Source organism: Pterocles gutturalis, unplaced genomic scaffold, assembly GCF_000699245.1.
Source record: "Pterocles gutturalis isolate BGI_N339 unplaced genomic scaffold, ASM69924v1 scaffold43346, whole genome shotgun sequence".
Taxonomy (NCBI): Eukaryota; Metazoa; Chordata; class Aves; order Pterocliformes; family Pteroclidae; genus Pterocles; species Pterocles gutturalis.
The window spans coordinates 5,368-26,210 of NW_010099418.1; the positions used below are offsets into that span (position 1 = coordinate 5,368).

The 20,843-nt window shown below is 36.6% G+C and overlaps 1 protein-coding gene across 1 annotated transcript in view; it reads right to left on the reverse strand.

The window, feature by feature from the left end:
- LOC104463730 (neurobeachin-like protein 1) overlaps positions 1-20,800 on the reverse strand; it is a gene marked incomplete at both ends in the record, with an annotated part of 25,710 nt that extends 4,910 nt beyond the window's left edge. The window contains 21 exons of the mRNA XM_010076182.1: positions 1,242-1,375; positions 2,260-2,408; positions 3,810-3,936; positions 4,761-4,885; positions 5,574-5,731; positions 6,693-6,842; positions 6,959-7,264; positions 7,919-8,047; positions 9,956-10,109; positions 10,479-10,654; positions 11,224-11,805; positions 12,783-12,871; positions 13,149-13,308; positions 13,658-13,816; positions 14,411-14,567; positions 15,301-15,403; positions 15,498-15,657; positions 16,057-16,190; positions 17,218-17,386; positions 20,197-20,286; positions 20,715-20,800. Of these exons, the coding sequence (XP_010074484.1) occupies positions 1,242-1,375; positions 2,260-2,408; positions 3,810-3,936; positions 4,761-4,885; positions 5,574-5,731; positions 6,693-6,842; positions 6,959-7,264; positions 7,919-8,047; positions 9,956-10,109; positions 10,479-10,654; positions 11,224-11,805; positions 12,783-12,871; positions 13,149-13,308; positions 13,658-13,816; positions 14,411-14,567; positions 15,301-15,403; positions 15,498-15,657; positions 16,057-16,190; positions 17,218-17,386; positions 20,197-20,286; positions 20,715-20,800 (3,497 nt within the window). The remainder of the gene's footprint in view (positions 1-1,241; positions 1,376-2,259; positions 2,409-3,809; positions 3,937-4,760; positions 4,886-5,573; positions 5,732-6,692; positions 6,843-6,958; positions 7,265-7,918; positions 8,048-9,955; positions 10,110-10,478; positions 10,655-11,223; positions 11,806-12,782; positions 12,872-13,148; positions 13,309-13,657; positions 13,817-14,410; positions 14,568-15,300; positions 15,404-15,497; positions 15,658-16,056; positions 16,191-17,217; positions 17,387-20,196; positions 20,287-20,714) is intronic.
- Between the last annotated feature and the right edge of the window lie 43 nt (positions 20,801-20,843).

Here is a 20,843-nt window from a genome sequence, read left to right on the forward strand (position 1 = left end):
TCCCTACAAAACTATTGCAAAGACTTATTTACTTAAAAAAAACCATCAACAACTTTTTATAGGAGCTATTCATAAACTGACCTACCAGTATGTAATTCACCCTAAGTTCTGATATTTATCTTAGTCCCACATACAAAGGATCACTGACATTAACCAGGGAGAAAAAAAAAGTTCACTAATCCCAAACCAGAGAATATAGAAATAGCAACAATTTCCAATGTTGCAGTAAAACAGGAAGTCTTTTCTGCTTTGTAGTTAGTTTCCTCAGAATATTTAAAGGGTGTGTGAGCTTCAAGATATTTAGATTACTACTGATGTAATTTCAGCTGAATGATTGTTCTGTATCATAACAGATAAAGAGACAGACAGGAAAAGAAGAATCTTGCTTTATCCATCTTTTCACAATTAATCGGTTTCTAGATGCCAGATGAGGTTTTCACAGACTGCAGTCTAGTTTTCCATAATGGCTATTATCTAGCAAAACTTTTGCTACTAGTGTTACAGTACTGAGTCAGCAGTGTGCCCAGGTGGCCAAGAAGGCCAACGGCATCCTGGCCTGCATCAGAAACAGTGTGGCCAGCAGGACTAGGGAAGTGATTGTTACCCTGTACTCAGCACTGGTGAGGCCGCACCTTGAATCCTGTGTTCAGTTTTGGGCCCCTCACCACAAGAAGGACATTGAGGTGCTGGAGCAGGTCCAGAGAAGGGCAACGAAGCTGGTGAAGGTCTAGAGAACAGGTCTTATGAGCAGCGGCTGAGGGAGCTGGGGTTGTTCAGTCTAGAGAAGAGGAGGCTGAGAGGAGACCTTATCACTCTCTACAACTACCTGAAAGGAGGTTGTAGTGAGGTGTGTGCTGGCCTCTTCTCTAAAGTAACAAGTGATAGGACAAGAGGAAATGGCCTCAAGTTACACCAGGGGAGGTTTAGGCTGGATATTAGGAAAAATTTCTTCACTGAAAGAGTGGTCAGACATTGGAACAGGCTGCCCAGGGAGGTGGTGGAGTCACCATCCCCGGAGGTGTTCAAGAAACGTGTAGATGTGGTGCTTAGGGACATGGTTTAGTGAGTTAGGTGGTGTGGGTTGGACTTGATGATCCTTGAGGTCTTTTCCAACCGTAATGATTCTATGATTCTATAATACAGTATTACGAAAAACATGACTCAAATTAGACTCAATCAGTGAACTTACACTTAACACTTGTGCTAATTATATAAATCAAGGAAATCTGGGAAACTCATACCTCCTTATTGAAGTTGAGGAAATAGTTGGTTTGATCTGTAAGGAAGATCTCCAAAGCTGACCTCCTCAGGTTGTACCGACGTAAATGTATCTCTCGAATTTGAGAAAGGTGCCATTTGAAATCAAAACCTACCCCTAGGAAGAGTACTTTGATTATTGACTTGGAATATATAAAAAACTTTTCACAAAGACAATGAAGTATCATTTCCAATCACCCCAGAGTCATTCCTAGAAAAGGCAAATTTTATATATGGCTTGATTAACCATTTTACTAGGAAAATATTATCAACTTCAGCTATTGTTCTGCTGAAAGAAAGAGGAAGCAGGAAATATCTGATGGAGTGCAGAATTTGTTTTTGCTTTATGATCAAAGACACATTATAAATATACTTTGTGGACAAAAAACATGAACCAAACCCCTTTGCTTTCTTAAACAGGCTGAAATAGAAACATTTATGTTTAGAATCCCCAAAAGTCTAACTTCTTGATACACATTTTGTGAAAATTTTACCATTGTTGGTGAAACATTTAAATTCAGGGTTTTATACTCAATTATGTATATACTATTAAAGTTCACTAAATTAATATAGATGATTAATGTTTACATACCACTACTTTTTAATCATTACTCACTACTACTTTTAAACAAGATATGTGTGAAACATTATTTGTCAGGTAGAACAGAGAGGTGCCATTTAAGCAGCAAATTAGGGGTAACGACTTTTTCTTCAGTCAGCAAATTTAATTATTTTTTTTAAATAAGCTAATTTTTAAAAGAAATACTAAGAATAGTGCATCAATCAATAGTGTACCAATCTCAGCAGGTACAGTTCCAGATTCTTGATTCTGAAGGGATAAGCCAGCCACTGACCACCAAGTACAATACTAATTTTAAGTACAGATCCACCACTTGTCTCTTCACAATCAGTTTGGCACTCATTCTCAAAAAATCAAACTCAGCCTACTGAAAACAGAATTCTGAACTGTACTAAAAAGAAAGACATACTGATCATGCTCACCTTCCTCTTTTTCAATGCTACCATCAAAGAAATAGATGTGCTGGGTAGTAATCTCCAGCCTGCCAGGTATCACATCAATTACTGTAACGAGTTCACAGTCTTCAGACAACATTAGCTTTTCTTTCTGACTTTGCTCATCCTTCTCATCCCTATAAAAATACCACTAAGAGTTACAGGGTTGGGTAGACTATACAGTTGCTTAGATACTTAGTAAAAGTACAGTTCAGAAAAGAATTAAATTTGAATGGCATTAAGTACAACATAAATGATCATATGAAGCTACTTCCATCAGCAGTCTTGAATGTTTCAGACTAGACTACCAAACATCATTTGATAGCATTGCTCTTCAGGCTTGATATTTCAGTCTCAGGCACAATGGACTTGACGTATGAGAACATGAGGCTGCATTTCCCTTTCTTGTTTAATTGCTAGGTAGTTAAATTCTCTAGCCCAAATCAGAGCTGAGTCCTGGTTCATGTGACCAGAGTTATCTTCAGAACTATTTGAAGTAACTGCTGCTCAGAAGCCTATAGATACAACACATCACAAGCAAGCATTTGATAACTTTTAAGGTGCAAGAAAATGAATCAGTATCACTCAAGAAAGTCTGTAGGAGCCTTTTCAGAAGAAGGTCATTTAGTTGATTTGTACTAAAGGATCATGAAGAAGAAAAACAACAGCAAGGAATGTGAATATAGGCAATTATGCAGAATGTAAGTGAGATAAGGAGGAACTGAAAGTAAATAATCAGTATGACTTAGTTATTTTAAAGGTTGCGTTCCCAGGACTAAAGCTAATCAAGAGCAACCTTGTTGTTAAGATCCTAAGGATTAATGTATCCAACCAGTAGCTGCCAAATCTGCAAAAGCTCTGTATAGAAGTGTGTAAAAATGCCCCATCTCTACCGGACTTTAATAGCATAGACACACATAGATGCATTCACATCACATGTCCAGTTATTGGAGTGAAGCATTTGCTATCTCCCCTGTCCCTTCCCCTCCCCCCCCGCCTTTTTTTTTTTTTCTTCAAGTTACACAAGTGACATGAAGGAAGCACAGCAGGCCTTCTCTCTGGCATGTTCTTAAACACAGGGGACTCTTTAGCAGACTAAAGCCAATCAAGCAGACTTCCATGCTATGCAGCTGATGGCATAGGGGATGGCTCTGGCACCTGTCGACAACAGCCAGTTCCAGCCTGGCCTATGCCCTTACAGGGCAGACCGCCTCTTGAGAATTATAGCCAATGTACATAGTAGAAAAGCTTCAACAGTTTGTCGCTTCGGCATCAACTGCGAGCAGTGAATTACTAACAGATCCTCACAAACATCTGTTCTCTTTTCCCCAGGGCTCTCTATGTCTCATTGTTGACAATGATAAATCCAACAGCAACTTTTCTGCTGTTCAAAACCACTACAAAGCCCTGGATTGGATTGTTAAGGTCAGACAATGAAAGAGAGAAGCTTTGTATACTAATCAACTCTAGAAGTTGTCTCTCACTCCTTATCCCTGTCAGAGAAACAAATTTCAACCATTCTATTCTGCTGTACTTACAAATTGGAACTGGCTGCTGTGTCTTCTTCTGGTAGTTCAAGAACATCGTCTTCCAAGTCACTCACCTTCACCTGCTTCACCACCTCCAGAAGCAGAGACTCACTAGAGGGCTGTGTCTGCTGCACACCTATTATAAATAGACATTTCAGCTCATAAAATTTTTTGCTACAGCACTTTTGGAAAGCTAAACTAACTGAGTAACAAGCAACCAGACTTCTTAAATACTTTTGGGGGCAACAGAACACTAAAAATACTTCCTGGACTACACAGAAACATGTCAATCATAACAGTCTAAATGGAAAACAAACATATTGGAAAATTTTAAACCAAATTCTAATTTGGACATTTCCAATAAAATATTTTGCAGTGTTCTGCCAGGCACTGTTGAAGTATGCAGATTTCATGGAAACATACTGCATTTCTTTTTTGCTTATTTAGGTTTACAAGAGTGTTATTTTTTTGTTTGAGTCTTGATATACACCTAACTTAAAGAACATTTTACACCACTAACTCAGCTGTTTGGCACACTTCTGAAATAAAGCACTTCATATCTACACATTTTAATCATAAGCTCTAAAAGATTTTAAACAAATACAGCCTGCATACTCTGATCTCATTGTTTAATTTTCTTGAAAAAAATAATGTTACGCAACAAAGCTACGTGACTGCTTAATTTAAGACAAAGGAGTTATTCAACTTTTTTTTTTTCCCCCAACAAAAATGCACATTTCAATGAACAAGGGGAAATTCATTCTACTCAGGAGGAAAATGCTGTTTCAGGTCAAAGCACCACCCTTATGTTACACATTTTACCACAGAAGAAATAAAGAAAAATCAAGATTTAACTATCTACCATACACTGATTCTTAAATACAAAGAGTAAAGTGTGTATCTTTCTTCAGCAAAGACTGAAGAATCACAAGTGAAATAGCAAATAGAATACAACTTTACCTAAATTATCTCTCAGGTCACTAGCATCCTGATGAGAGCTGAAGTTGTAATTCTGCACTAGTTTTAGTCTCATACGTGAAAAATTTTCCACATTTGAAAGTTTCCAGTGAATAGGATCCTGTTTCCTAGGAAAACAAGAATATTCATAAAAATGGTTAAAAGAAGGTAAAGACCTATATGAATGAACTGATTACAAAAGAGTACATATTCAGAAAAATGTTGGTTGTTCACTAGTACATTGTAAAACACAAAAGCAAAAAATTGCATTTTAATTTTATATTTCATATTGCAGCTCTGATCATCCTAAAGCACTGTGTAAACAGTATTTATTTCTACTGAAATACATCAAATTATCTACACTTGCAGTTAATGACAATTAAACTGAAAAAAAAAAATCTTTATCCACAACTTCCTCAAAAGCTACAACAGGCAAAATGTATTCTTTTAAATTCAAATTAACTTCATGCATAAAAACTCAGTCCTTATTAATAAAGTCCATTCTCTTTCTTCCAAAAGAACCCCTGATCCATAGGATGTCTCAAGAAGTTTCTGCTTCATCGATAACTAATTTTTATGTCACTTGGCAGGAAAATCTAATAAGCAGGTAACCAGATCAGCATTGCACTTCAAACGCTGCATTTTGATAATTAAATGAAGAAAAAATTATAAAAGATGCATTCATTATTAACTTCACATCTCAAGAATCATTGCCAGAGTCAATTTGACAAGGTCCTAACCATACGAAACAGTAAGTTAGTCATGTGAGCAAATTCTTTTTAAGCATCATATATGGTTTAAGAACTTCACTCTTACATTTCAGACCAAGGGCCGCGTTCAGAGAACAAGTAAAGCTGAGCTGTTCTCCACTGTCTCAGAGTAGCTGTGTGTTGACTACTGAGTTGCTTTAGCATACTGTTGTACCGCAGATTTTCCTGTCGAGCCTTTTTGTTGAATGGTTTCACAAAATGCTCCTGAAAGACCATTAAAAATCAGTCTAACACTGAAGTAATTCTGACCTCTGAAAACACAGGTTTGTGGCTTGCAAGAAGTCTCATAAATTAAGAAAGAACAAAAAAAGTTTAGCAGTAAAAATTTCTGAAAATTTAAGGTAATGCTTACAAGAGGAATTTTTAAAAGCTTAGTACTGGACGAGGTGCCACCAAACTTCAACTTACAAGACATGAAGAAAGGGTTATCAATGCTGAATCTACGTGAAAGCCATTTTTCATCATCAGAAAAGTGGTCAGGACTGGAAATCCTACTATAATAGGTAGGACTTTTCTTTAAACTCTGGTATTCTAGAATGTGACTCATATTGTATTCTACCTTTAGGTATTTGAATAAAAAAGACTTACTACAACGATCCTTATTAATAAAACAAAGGGAAAACATGAGAAACGTAACTTAGCTGTGTATGACATTTGCTGCAATTACCAGTTAATTCTAACGCTTAAACTGAGTCTGGACCTTATACAGAAAAGTCAGTTCAGAAACACTTTTTCCACACATTAAATAAGAACTGTTCACCATTTTAAATGTTTTCATTGTATTGAAGTAGGGTTAAAAAAAAACAAAACAACAACCACACTGATTCATCTCATAATGGAGAAGAGGTTTTAATAATTCAAACATAAATCAGAGTAAAACAAGATGCAGTTTATAGCTGAGCATAATTCTAGGTTGCTGTACTACAAGAAAGGCCTACTGTCCTGAAATAACTCTGCTTATAGCCAAGACCATTAAATAGAAGAATAGAATTTAAAAAGCATCTCCTCCAAGTATATATAGTCACACAGCCCCCAAAATCTTAAAAACAATCAACCTGCCTGCAATCACTTGAATTGGATCATCCTGGAATACAGTTTCTCCATCTTTTAGAATGTAACTGCTGAGATAATTCTAAGAGCAACGTGCACTCACTGAAAACCTTACCTGAAATTTAAGCTTACTTTCTCCTCTCTCCCGGTCTCGCTTGTGCACGTTCACCATAAATGCTTCATAACAATCTTTCCAATAAAGTGCCATCTGCTTATGATCGTGTTTGAATGAATTTTCCTCATACTGCTTCATATTTGGAATAATCTGGTTCCACCAAAACAAAACAAAACAAAACGCACAATGCGATTTCTGAATTAGTTCCTCTGATTTCATGGCTAAAAAGAGGGGGAGAAATGATACAAAAAGAATCTACTACTTACATATTTGTCAATATAAACTTGCCACTCATCAGAGCTGCAGTATTCTTGAAAGTCCTCAAAGAAAGATGGGCTGCCATTGGTAGGAGGCAATGAAGGGAGATGCAGGTTCATGAAGAGAAGTTCATAAATCTTGGATATCAGTGTCCGAACAAGGGGAATCAAAAATGAGTAAGTTTCGGTCTTCTCTTCAATTGATCTACTCAAGATGCCTTCCAGCTTCCCCAAGAGGTAGCATGCTTCAGGCTGGCTCTCAATTACTTTGGTCTGAAGGAGGGTGTTTAGTTTGGCTGCTGCCATAGCACAGACCTACAGAAACAAAAAATGAATGCAATCCTGAAAACAGTGATTTTGGGCACCTATCTCTTTAGCACAGGAGTATGTACATATTCTGGCTTCATCCCAGGTAGCCTGAGGCACACATGCACCAAAAAGTGGCACTGATCACTTATACTGTGATGACCAAATCTGAGTCAGCTGCACCTCCAAAGTTACACAGCTGCTTTAAGACCATCACATACCTAAACTAACAATCCTGGCTTTACTGAAGGGCTCAAATTCCAGGCACAGCTCTGCTCACTTTATTCCAAATGTTGATTTTTTCAGAACAGTCCAGGTTCATGTGCATTTAACGTATGTAAACCTGAAACTGCTAATAAATGTATTTTACAGTAGAAACAAAATTCATTATCAGAATCACCATCTTACTTCCACTAGTGCCTACATAGTCCCATCTTCAAACAGCTTGCCCTTTACCTCTTAACCTCATGCTCAGAATGTGCCCATTGGCAGGACTATAGAGTAAATCTGCAAATGATAATAACCAATAGAACATCTTTCCTATAGAAGGATGAAGGACTGCCATCAGTCTGCTCACTGCTATGAGCAGTGCCCCCATAAACCACAACAGTTACATCAAACATGCACTTAAAACACTACCACTTGCAGGAATTTGCAACAAACCTGTAAGTTATCTTGTGCAATGAATCCAAGGAGCAACTGGACTTGCACCTGGGAAAGCCTGATTGCTTCTAGTCCAGCAGAGTACCAGACTGACAGGCTATCCATGAGAGTCACTAATTCCTCCAAGAGCTATTGTAAAAACAGAAGATTTGCATGAAATAAAGTTAAAACCAACTACTCCAGCTGGAGACACAATCATTTCAAAGAGCTGAAAAAGAGGCCACGTTCACACTTTTAACTTACCAGAAAATTATCCCAGGACACTGCAATTCCTCACTACAAAAAAAATCTATCTAGCCTGGTATGTAAACTCAAGTTGTCTCCCCTGAATAAAGTCAGAACCAGCTTATAGTATAAATGCTTATGTTTATCCTATAACATAACACCAGTAAATGCCATTTCCTTAGAAAAGTTAGAGACTCCACAAGCAGGATTACTACAATTGAAAAGACACTATTATTAATACTACAGATACCACACCAAATTGCAATTTTTGGATTGAGTATATACAAGATTTTATTTCATTCTTTTGCTTTGTATTTTAAATTATTTGAGTGTAATGTTAATATACTTTACCAGCAATAGAAATGTGCACAGTGCCTTGAGAAGAACAAAACAATTTATTTCATGGATATCTGATTTAGTGAAATGCTTGAAACTTCATAACAACTTATGTCTTTTAAAAAATAAATTTTAAAAAAATTAGGAGGGACTCCTTTCTGTCAGTATTTCAACACTAGAAGTGATACAAACCTTGTGAAGGGTAGGTAGGTATTCACAAGGCAAATGGCACATTTTACTATCCAGACATGTTTGCTTACAACCAATATACCTTGATACATTGCCTAATAAAGTACTCAAATGTAAAATCATTCTTTTGTTAAGGCTCAGAATCACATGAATGCTTCTGTGGCAGACTGAAAGCTGTCCTGCTTAGAATATTGCAGCGCTTTAAATTCTCCTCAGGCACAGTGGGAGATAACCTATGAAAGTACTGTTATTTTCAATTCACAGTTGGCAACAAGCATAACTCGTATTGCTCCGAAGTTCAGATCCAATTTCTAATTAGTTTTCAAAAAGCTAGATCAGAACAAAAGGCAAAGCTCTTACCAAGAGGAGACTTTTCAAAAACAATCAAAAGCTTTAAGATTAAGCTATCTTTACTTATAAGCAGGCATTTTGGAGAACAGCTTAGGAATTACTCTCCGTGTTGATGAGTTTTAACATTATACTTCTTTATCAAAAAAAGCAGCCTTAAAAAACTTGATTTTTTTTAAAGGATTTATGGTGATATAACGATGGTTTCCATATAACAGCTCTCTTCTTTATCCTCAAAAAATGGAAAAGCAATGACAAGTCAGACAGTGAAGAAAGTCAGACCATGCCAGAAATCACATAAATGTTGAGGGAAATCATGTGTCTACAACATATAAGTCAAGAAGGCAGGAGAAACAGCCATGTGACAGAAACCTTCTTTACTTAAACTACTTAATTGTGTGTGCTAATTTTTTTCCCCAGACCTCATGTTTCTGACTCTTCTGACTTCTGATATATAAAACTGACCTATCTGCCTATATATGCACAAAATCATGTTGCAACTCCAGTATGGGTCAAAGCCCAGAAGTGACATTTCTCAGCTTGCAACTGAGAGCAGAATTTTGTCTGGTTTTTTATTCAGGACACACAAAATGAGTCATACATGCTCACAAACGGTGCAAAATCTGCTTAGGCTACAACTGACACTGTTCCACAAGCTCCTACATTTTCTAAATATTTCTCCAGTCTGAGGAGATATGGATTTTCAACAAAGAGTACCACTGTAGGCCTACTTAATTTGCAAAATATTCCCTGTAGTAAGTATTCATACTCTTTTTTCTCATTAAGGGGCAATCTAATCAATTCCACAATGAACACTTACTCTGTAATATCTATAGTTTTAAAACATATGCCTAGAAGGGATGACAGTATCCAAGCTGACAACTTTTTTCATTATTATTTCAGCCTATATACAGTATTTCCACTATACAGTTGCTGTACCTTTTCTGTCCACAAATTTGAATTAACTAGTCCTTCAGCCTGCAGGAAATCATGTACAATTAGCAAGAGCTTGAAGGCATTTTCAGCATGTGTAGGGAGAGCTTTTGAATCTCTGTTATCAGTGACTGACCATTCTAACATCTTCTCCAGCAACCTGCATGGAAAACAAAATCCCAAAGTAATTATTACATGGTCTGAGTGTAAGTGGCTTTAAAAAAATCCAATTAAGTATTTAATTGAATCTCTTCATCTGCAGTGACATAACTGCTGCCTTCTTAATAAACCAATGAGGTAAAAAAGATTTTGAGAAGCTCATGAAAAGAGTGATACAGAGTTGCAAAATCTTATGGCCACATGACAATACCAAATAGGTAGTGGAATATACTTCGGACAATATGTGAAGAGAGAGTAAAGAAAACCTTGTTGGGAAACACCCACCCCCTCCCTGCTTCACTAATGCCCCTTACTTTTTCTGGTTTTCCTCAAAGGGATGAAATAACCCATCCTTGAACTGTACACTCACTTGAGTTTTATTTCATCAGAAGGTCTCAGCAACTCATTAGATATCCCCAGTTTGGTCAGTGCAGAAAACACCTGTCCTCTCTCAATCCAAGCAGCATCATCAGACTTTTCAATGCCTTTCCACATTATACACAGTAGTATGTCTGTAAGTAACTGTATGAGTTCATTATCACCCCCCTACAAAAGAAGAAAAATATTTACAGCCTATTTCTAGTCTAGAAAACCTTCAAAATATTTCTCGTTCATGACAGTCCCTAAGCTTGTGTGTTTCAGCGTTTTTTAAAACTACGCAGTCTAAAGTCCAATTGCTAAATATATGAAAATGCAAATATAAAAGACTATGGCTTGCTTGCATGTTGTAATACATACTGATTTAACTTCTACATCATTATTTCAAACTGACCTTTAGCTACCCTTGATTTTTTCACAGCAAGCTTGCTCCATGCCTCCTTTTGAAGATAAAGGATGTTGAAATATAGGAGGGGAGAGGTTGTAGCTTTGTTTGTTTGTTTGTGTGGTTTTTTTGGGTTTTTTTGTTTTTCTACATCAAAGCCATTCCAATTTGACAACCAAAAAAGAAGACATTACAAAAGGAAGTATGAAAGCGCTATATTGTTTGCTTTTCTGTTGGAAGATAGGAGGGGGAAAAAAAAAAAGGACACTAATTATCCATCAGGGAGATGATGAAAAAAATAGAAAGAAATTGCAGACAGAGAAATTAACCACACAGGGAGTTAATTACTTACTCCTTGGTTTTCAAATAAAGAAAGATCAGCAGTGAAGCCCACATCATTTATTACTCCCAGCTCTTTTTCAGGCTGCCCAGAGAATGGTTTTGTGTTCTCTATAGGTGATGGTGTGCTGGGCTGGCTATCTGTCATCTGATTCACAATGTCAGCCAATTCATAGGAGTCGACACTTGACAGATCTAAGCTTAAATGTGAAGGATTACTGTGCCACAATTCTTCTCCGTCCTCCGACCTAAAAGACATCTCTGCTGTGGATCCATCTTCCAGTGGCATGACAGAGAAGTGAGCAGGGACATCCAGGGATTTGCTGTCTTCTAAACTCCACTGATCAAACAGGCCATTAACAGATGAAAAGCTGCCAATTTTGTCTCCCTCTGTCTTCTCAGGTTGATGTTTCTGAAGCTCTTCAACAGGAGGCTTTTTTTCCTCTTCCCTTGAGGAATCAGCCCTGTTCTCTTTAAAGCCAATCTGGACCTCTGAGTTTTCTTTCAGGAGTAGTCTAATCAAGGTGTCCTGCCAACCCAGCTGCTGAGAAATCTGTTGTGCTGCATCCAATTGGGAATGCAAAATATGCAAAACCTAAGGATAGGAGAAGATATCCCATGCCTAGACATTAATTTTAGCTTGTAACTGCATTCATTCTAGCTTTTCAATTAGACATTTTATGATCTTACAAATTTTGCCTTTTTTTTTAGAACCTTGTAAACAAGCCACAAAATCTTCTTCTCATTAGAAATACATATTTGAGAAAAAAGGGAAAAAAGAAAAAAATTCTCAGGAGTAGAGAAGAAAAGAAGCTATCCAAGCATATTGGTAAGTCCTCATATTTCATCCACTCTTCTGCAAAGATTCCTGCAAAATTCAGTTATCACAACAAATAATCCTATTCAGCCACTAGTCTAGAAGAAAGTCTAGAACAGAAAATATGCTTGATTAGGAACTATTAAATAGATAAAATTGAGAAAGCTGCAGTACTAACAGCTTACCAGTAGCGTACATTATCATTTCACTTTTTTTACTTCGAGAACCTTAACAGACAATACAGTGCCTCGCAGCTACATTCAGTACTACTAATACCAGTGATACAAGCCAGAGAGAGCTCAGTTTACGAAAAGGCACTGCTTCTTCCCTATTTCTTCCCTTCATCCACAAGCACTCTTTTAAACCATAATATGTTCTACTAAAATAACATGTTGAAAGTACAAACAAAAAACTTTCATCAGGGTCTTAAGCCTCCTTTGAGAAAAGTCAGTAATTCAAGGAGTCTACTACCTCTAACCTGTAGAAAATACAAGCTATTTGAGAATCATGATAGAGGCTTTGCTTTTTTTGTTTTGATTTTTAAAAGGTCTTGAACATACAAAATTTAACAGTCAGTGACAGATGGGCTTCATTTTTAACATAAATCATTGCTGAACACACCAGTAGCAACAAATACTAATACTGTGTCTCAAATAATTAAGATTATTTGTACAGCTCATGGGCTGTACAAATTAAGATTTTTTGTACAGCTCATGGGCTTAAAGGACAGTATTCCAGTTTAAAAGACAACTAACCTTTCTACAGATAACCACTCTCACGTTTATATCTGATCTATGAGCCAGATGCACTACAGCTATGAGATCTTTATAATTCACAGCAGGATCTGTAGAGGAGAAAGCAAAAACAAGACAAACAATATCAGGCAAGAGAATGTAACAGCTAAATATTAAAAATTGCCTTGGAGGTCACCTCTACATCCAGGGGTAGTAAAAAGAACAAACTTCATGGAACTAAGAAAACATGACCTGAGACTAATGGGAACTTTGAATAGAACAGCTCTGTAAGGTAACAGCTCTGTTTTTCCTGAACAAAAAAAACTAATATGTTTGCCTCTAAGAAGCAGAAGCTTACTAATGGTAGACACAACACTTCCCTATTACCTGCATATAGAACTTGGTTAAGGAGGTTTTTAATGAGAGAAACAGTAACGGGTGATTCATTCAGAAGGAGCCCCAGACCAGAGTATCCCACTTCTCTGAGTCTCATACGGTGCTTGCTACGTTCATAAACTTTAGTACATTTCAGCATCTCTTCCACAATCTGCAAGAAAAAGTACACGGAAATGCAAAATGATCAAAAGGGAGCATCTAGACCTATATATAGTTATATCTAGATGATATAACATGCTGGTCTATAGCTCACAAAGCAAACTTTAGAAATGAACTCAAACAACACAGACTTTTTTTTTAATAAGAGAGCCCAATACTCCAAGAGAACAGTAATTCCATTGTGACTATGGCAGTATCTATGTAACATAAGAGAGAAGAAAAAATTAAAACTTGGATTATTAGTATCTTTGCAATTGCATACACTTCTGTAGATAGACCATTGAAAAATACAAGTTTACGTTCACTTGATTAATTTAAGAACATATAATTAAATTCATTACCTTGAACACAAGTTCTCTAAGCCTGTCAGAGTATCTCTGATGCAGTAACAGAGCATAAAGAATATCAGCATTCCCTGGTTCAAAAAGCAATAAAAAAAGCTGGTCTGGTGTTGGGCTGGAATGAAGTAGGCTGAAGAGAATGTCTAGAATTCCACAGAGCTACAAAATGAAGAGGACTACATTAATCCACAGTTCATTCAGACTTCATGTTCTGTTTCGGGAAAGTTTTCTTGGCTTTTAAATTTTACCCTTTGCTTGTGATAAAACAGATGTATTGTCTGCTCAATATTACTGCATTTAAAATCAGATTTTTTCTTATACAATTTTATACAGAATACCTTATCAAACTCCAATTAGAGCTACAAAGCAAGTTCATATTCTGTTGATGTCCACAAAATAGAAACTGCATCATTACAACTTCTAATCAGTTGAAGTCCAATTCACTTGGTTTTGAAAACTAAGAGAATTTTTCTAATGGGAGTATTATACATCATGTGCTTTCTGCCTGCTTCCATGGGGAAAAAAAGCAGGTAAAACTATGGCCACCCACAGAGCACTTTGTCAAGTTTCCAGTGTGCTTCTAGAACCTGCCTCAGCCACCTCTAAAGAGAACGACACATCAAATAACACTTGGCTTGTGGTCTTTTTTGTTCCCCTCTCTTGTAAGCGTACAAGACACAAGATTTCTAAACACCAAGAAGCAAACCCAAAACACGTACAGCTTGAACTATTAACTTATGCCATACTGGATACCTGTTCCTCGTCATTGGTAGCAGCTATGTATCCTATGATGCTCTGTATTTCTTCATGTGTTCCACCTTTGCTCAGGAAATATTTGATCAGTCCATAGAGGGACGTCCGTATGGTTCTCAGGTCATCAGGAGCCAAATCACTGTCTTTACAGCCACTCCTACACAGCAAGAGGCAGGAAGAGTAACCTAAGGAAGTTCTTCATGACTCACTAATAGCAATTTGATGTGCTAGTTTTGTAGTTTTTCATGTACCCAAATATCATAGCTATCAATTTTTACTGAAGTAAGGCAGCTGAACAGTAATAACCAATAGTAGACTTACAAAGTCTATAAAGGGTCTGAAATGTAGACTTGCACTGATCTGGATACAGGGCAGGATTTCAGGCTACCCGCTCCTACCCTCTACATGAAAGAGCAAGGTCTCTAGCTAATCTTCCTCAATGACATAACTATATTCGTAAGTAGATATATATCACCAAGACTGAAAGCTAATATTTTTAATTCCTAAAAAAGTCATACTTCAAATTCTACAGGTATACAAAAGAAAAAAATACAGCTTAGATAAACATCCTCTCTTTTCATGATAGTAATGATCTATGACTTAATTTGCATTGTTGTTAACAAGTCCTTTGATTTTACAATTTTAATGACTTTCTCAAGCATTTCTAGTATCATTGACATAAACTTTATATAATCCTATCATAAAAATCAAAGTCAAGGAAAATTAGCATGTCAAATGGAAAAAAAAAATTAATGCAACTTTGAAAATGAAATCAACCACCAAAAGCTAACCTGCAGTTTTATTTATTGATTTTCTCACTAGGATGATGGGGAAGAAAAATCAACAGTCACATACAGTAAATGAGGAGTTAGAAGAGGTAAAACTCATACCCATAATAAATCCTCAGTGTGTCTAGAAGAAACTGCACACCATATTTCTTTCTGAAGAGTCTTCTGCTGTCTTTGATGATTGTAGATAGATATTGTATATGCCCTACAATAAAGTTTTCTATTAGAACCTAGACAAAGATGAATGCCAGGTGAAAAGTACTGTGTCTTTGCAAAGTTACCGAAGTCCAATAGCTCACCAATTCTGAAGGGGAAGTCTCCACTGTTCCAGATACTGAAGTCAAAAAGCAAGTATTGATACATCTCTTGCAAAAGCTGCATGTTCTTTTCTACTGAGACTTGTTCTATCAACAACTGTACAGCCATCAGTACATTCACATCCATTAAGTTGCTTGGCACCTTTCAACATAACAACGGGTGTTAGCACTCTGATACTGACTATTCTAGTAAACTTAATTTTTCATAAATCAAATTCTGAGATTCTTTTATCTTCCACAGCAATGTCTGCTTCTATTAAGGCACTACAAGAAACATAAAACCAGTCTAGTTTGAAGAATCATACAAGACAGTACCTATAACAAAAAAAGCAGAACATGAAAAAAACCAAAACACCATGTTTCATTTTGCAGACGAAGACCAACCCCTCACACCTTTTTTTTTTCAGAAGCATGAGAAAGAAAAGCATGTACTAAGACATTGAAGACCCTCGGCATCTTGGCCAAACCAAGAATGTTTCCAAGTAATCAGGACCTCAACCACAACATCCATTGCTAAGAGATGTTTCTCGAATTTGCTCACCTTCTGTAACAAGGCTCCTAAAGTGGCAACTCCATGGGAGTGAATGAGGTTTTCTTGATTAACATGGTGTCTCTGAATAAAGTGTTTTATCATCAAGATGAAAGTTGCAACAACGTTCTTCTCCAGGCGCGCTTCTGCAAAACAGAACAGTAGCAAAAGCCTCATGGTTTATTGTTGGACCACTGCATAAAAGTACAGGGGAAGAAGTAAAATCGAGTGTCATACTCCTCACTACCTCCTGAACTCCTTTTCTAGCTGTAGGTTGTCTTTAGATTTTTCCAGTGCAGCGTCATAGTCATTACACGCCTCTCCAGAACAAAGTGACCCCTGTCCTGACTCAGTTGCTTCATCCATCTTGCTGTAGGTTACAGACCAACTTCTCTTTCAGTAACAATCTTTTACATATCCTGCAGTTATTCCCCCCTCTGTAGCTGCAAACTGACACTTTCTAGCCATTACGCAAAAAATCAAGAGACAAAGATATATTTTTTTACTTCAGCATTTCGTATCTGAAACAAAAAAATGCTGTTTTCCCTTTCAATGTCTGATTTCCCAGTGGTTTCTGTTAAGATCAAAGTTCATTCTGAATATTAGCACAGTTTTTAAAAATCTATTCTTAAAGCTTCCTTTCCATATCTTTTTTATTTTAATACTAAAATCTGACTGCACTGTGGAAGAGGCAGGAGTCTGAACATTTTCCTAAGAAAAGACAAGGTTGGCTAAAGGCTAAACAGTACTGTTCTGATGCTGCAAAGTCTTAGCATGCCTGTCTGACCTAGCACTCAAGTTGTAGGAAAGCTCCTCCTATTGATATTAGCAGGCTTTACATCAAACCTAACTTCTCAAAATAATCAGAACAAACTTCTCAGAATAGAAATTTTAAAACTGCATACTTTACACTAATATAATAGTAAATAATGAAAAGTAAAGTAACACTATTAAACACAGCTATATCTGAAATAAGTTAGTAAGTTAATTTTACATAGTGCTGAACTCCAGGTATTCAGTATACATGTCAGACACCGAGAACAGAAAGAGCCTTTCAGCTTTACATAGGTACTCTGGAAAAGCCAGCACATAATAAAACAGCTTTCTATCATTCAGAGGAAGACTCTGAAAATCAAGCTTAAAAATAATTTCAATTCAACCATACTTTCCTACCTGATGCCTTTGTGGATGACAATACCACCCAGTCTCCCTCTACAGGAGTAACTAGTTCTGGAGGTAGAGTTTCCCCTTCAGACTTCTCATGCATCTGTCCACCAAGAAAACTGATCTGCTCCAGCAATGGAAACAGCACATTTACTCCGCCAATACAGTTGATCATATCCTAAATCAAGAGAAAATGGAAGATAAACATAACCATAAATAAAGCCCCCTAAACTACGTAACAGAAATTTACTCCAAATACAAGGAACCTTACATACTCACAAAGTCATCAGAACGTTTCACATGCCACTTTGAAACTAGTTTAAAACACTGTGTTTAACAACAGAGCTGCCCAAGTTTTAGATGCTGCAATTACACACACACCTTCTGGTCAGCTCTTGTTTTGAAAGCGCACTTTTACATTTCCTTCCTCCTCCCCCACGGGAAACTGAAGGATACAAGTCTTAGAATGAATCTTCTGCAAAATATATTTGAAAAACATTTTTCCAATTTCTAAGTTAATTGCAGCAAGCAGTAAGAAAAGATTATACATATCTGTGCTTTAGTAATATTCCTGTAAGATTTGAATTTCAGGCAGTTAAAAAATAAGAAAATTTGATTTTTTTTGAAGTAACTTTACACATAGCTCAAATTTAAGTCTCTTTTTGAAATTCAAGTCTCCTAAGACCCCTTTTGTTCACCCTCCTCACAAGCAGAGATAGCATGAGACTTGAAACAATGCTTCTTGTGGTAAGGTTGAACACACTCAAATCACAAGACTTCTAGAAGTTATTCACAATGCCACTTAGAAAATCATGGTCTTGGCAAGCTAGCCAGAGACACTTATTCAGCTGCCCAACTTAGTCCAATTGAAAACTTTGTGTAGTAAAATTTTAACTGCCAAAAAACCCAACATCCTGTAATCCAGCCTATTAACATGGGATATCACTCTCCCTTCCCAGTCAGAAATGCTGGGGAGAAGTGGAGAAAGCCATCCTTTTCTTCTCCATCATTTTCTTTTTCAGTTGTTACTCTCCGACATGTGCCTTTATGACGATGCCTCTCCAGCCCACATTTATTGAGGTGAATTTAACAAAATCGAGCAGTTAAATTAAGGAAGTTTTTTAAATATGCAAAATTTATCTCATGGATGAAGATTGATATGTTTGTTTAGCAAAACAAGAGGCACCACAGACCTGCAGCTTTTGGAAACAGAAATCAGCTTAAAGCTGAAAACCAGAATTTGTCTGAACCACAAGATAGCAGTAACTATAGCTCCTTCTAGGCTGTACCTATCTCCCCATGAGCTCCTGGTCAACTCTTGTGTTTCTTCCTCAATGTAGTCTTCCTCAAGAGGGTGCTAAACCCCATCATGTTGGTTAATGAATGATTCTCCTACAACTTGTACTCACAATATAAAGCTAGAGATGTAAACACTCCTCACCCACCCTCTTCCCACAATTTCCTTATTAATTAGTTTGCTAGTAGAGTTGATTGTTCACTGTTCTTAAAAAAAAAAAAAGCAGCTCATATTTATTTGTTCATGCATTTTTCCTCAAGACAAAAAAAAGAAGAACGTGGTATTCTACTGACAAGACCTTGGATTTTATTTTGTCTCAAAGCTAAGAGCCCTTCAAAGATTCTGCCTATAAAACAGAATTGGATGTATTCTATCCAAATTTAAAAGAAACAAACCCTCATTCATGTCACTGTTTCCAGATCAAACTCTGACGCTGCAAACAACCCGATTTCCTCATGCACAGAGCTAAGCCTGACTTTGATTTTTCATATGTATCAGTGATCAGGGAACAAATAAGCAGACAGGTACAGAGAGGTATTTATTAAGCTGGTTTTCATTTCATGGTTTCCTACTCTCCATGAACTAGCAAGTAGAAGACCACTTGCTGTTTTACACAGGAGGTATCTAATGGACATATAACTTGCCTAAATAGTATTCTGTTCGGGGAGCACCAAGAAAGTCTAAACCACTAATACTAAATCTTGTTGTCAGTGTTGAGTTGACAATATTGTGAGTTTTAATTCTACAGTATAAAGTCAGATCTAAACTGTCAGTGGCACGAGACTAAGAAATTAACTGATTAACCAGAAGGACATAAGAACCCTATGTGTTGGTTAAGAAAACAAAACAAAAACTAAAAATAGGACAATTTTGCTATAACAGAATGCTTGAGCAGGAGACTAGAAACAGATTTAGCCAGCAAATGTTAAATTTTAAGCTCCAATACTAATATAACAGTAGTGCTGTGGTTACAACTGCTAGCAAAAGTTAAACGAAGATGATTTGCATAGCCTGTAAGAATCAGATATCCCAATATATCCAACAATAAGGAAAAAAATATTGGACAGTTAGTGTAGAGCAGAGACAGAAGAAGGTATAACACTTCAGTGAATATTAGGCATTTTCTCTGAAGTGAGGCTTTTGGACTGCGAGATCATCTAGTCCTGCCAAGCCCAAAACAAAACTAAATAAAATAACTCAATTAACTTATCTCTTACAGAAATGCTAGATTCTTGTAATATTTTAACCCCACACCTTGTTTTCTGATGAAGTTAGTCTGCAATTCAATAATTTTTTTAATATGACTAACACCGCAAAAGTCACAAGTGTTAACTTAATCCTACTAATCTTAATCTAAAATTCAGAGTTTAAGACTGCAAGAAAACCATGACAGAATCCCCTAGAGATGATAAAATGCTTTCAATACACAACATGCATTGAACAGATTACGAAGAGTAGTCAGCTACCACAAAATATCTTAACGCATTATCATTAAGAGCAGTAGCCCTTGTAAATTCTCAATAAAAGCAATGTAACACTACTCCAGCTACAGCATTAACCCATTAATTCTCATTACAAAAACATGCTGTATGTGCATTATGATAACAACTTCTGGCATTCCAAAAGTTAGGTGAATGTGTACAACTGCTATCATATTTAAATCAGGTTCTGCTTCTTCAGTATGCATTTACCTTGATGTCCCAGTTCACTACTTTGTTTCCAGTTAGTCTTCCATGTAAAAGATTTGCAGACAGGTCAAGACAAATTGGGTTTCTGCAGGCCTGTTAAACAAACAAAGAGGCTACAATATAATTTAGGAAACAAGTTACAAATCCCTGAACCCATAAGATTTCTAAATTATGCATAATATATTTCAGGAAGTTAGTGCCATTGGGTTGATATTAAAGTATTTAAACAATTTGGAACCCCTGGAACATTATATATGTTATCTTAGATTTGATATTCACAATTGTACAAGATAATTTTGTCCTTTTGCCAAACAAGAACAAAACCTACTATCTCTGCACAAGATCACAGTCTAAAAGCTCTCACTGCTCCTCATCTTCCCATAATAACCACAGTGTAAAGATGGCATGCTCACCTGTTCTACGAAACAGCAATAGCAAAGCAAAAAAGAGACCCTCTAGAACATATTCTGAAATTACTGCACACCATGCAATCAAAGAGAAATTATATGTTGCTTTAATACCTTTGGGGTATAATGAAGCAGCACCTTACTGGGGAGATCCGCTATTTCAGCCTCTTGAGACTTCCATGGAGTTAAACAGTTTGGACCTATTTAAAAAATATATAAATTATATAAAAATTATATATGAAA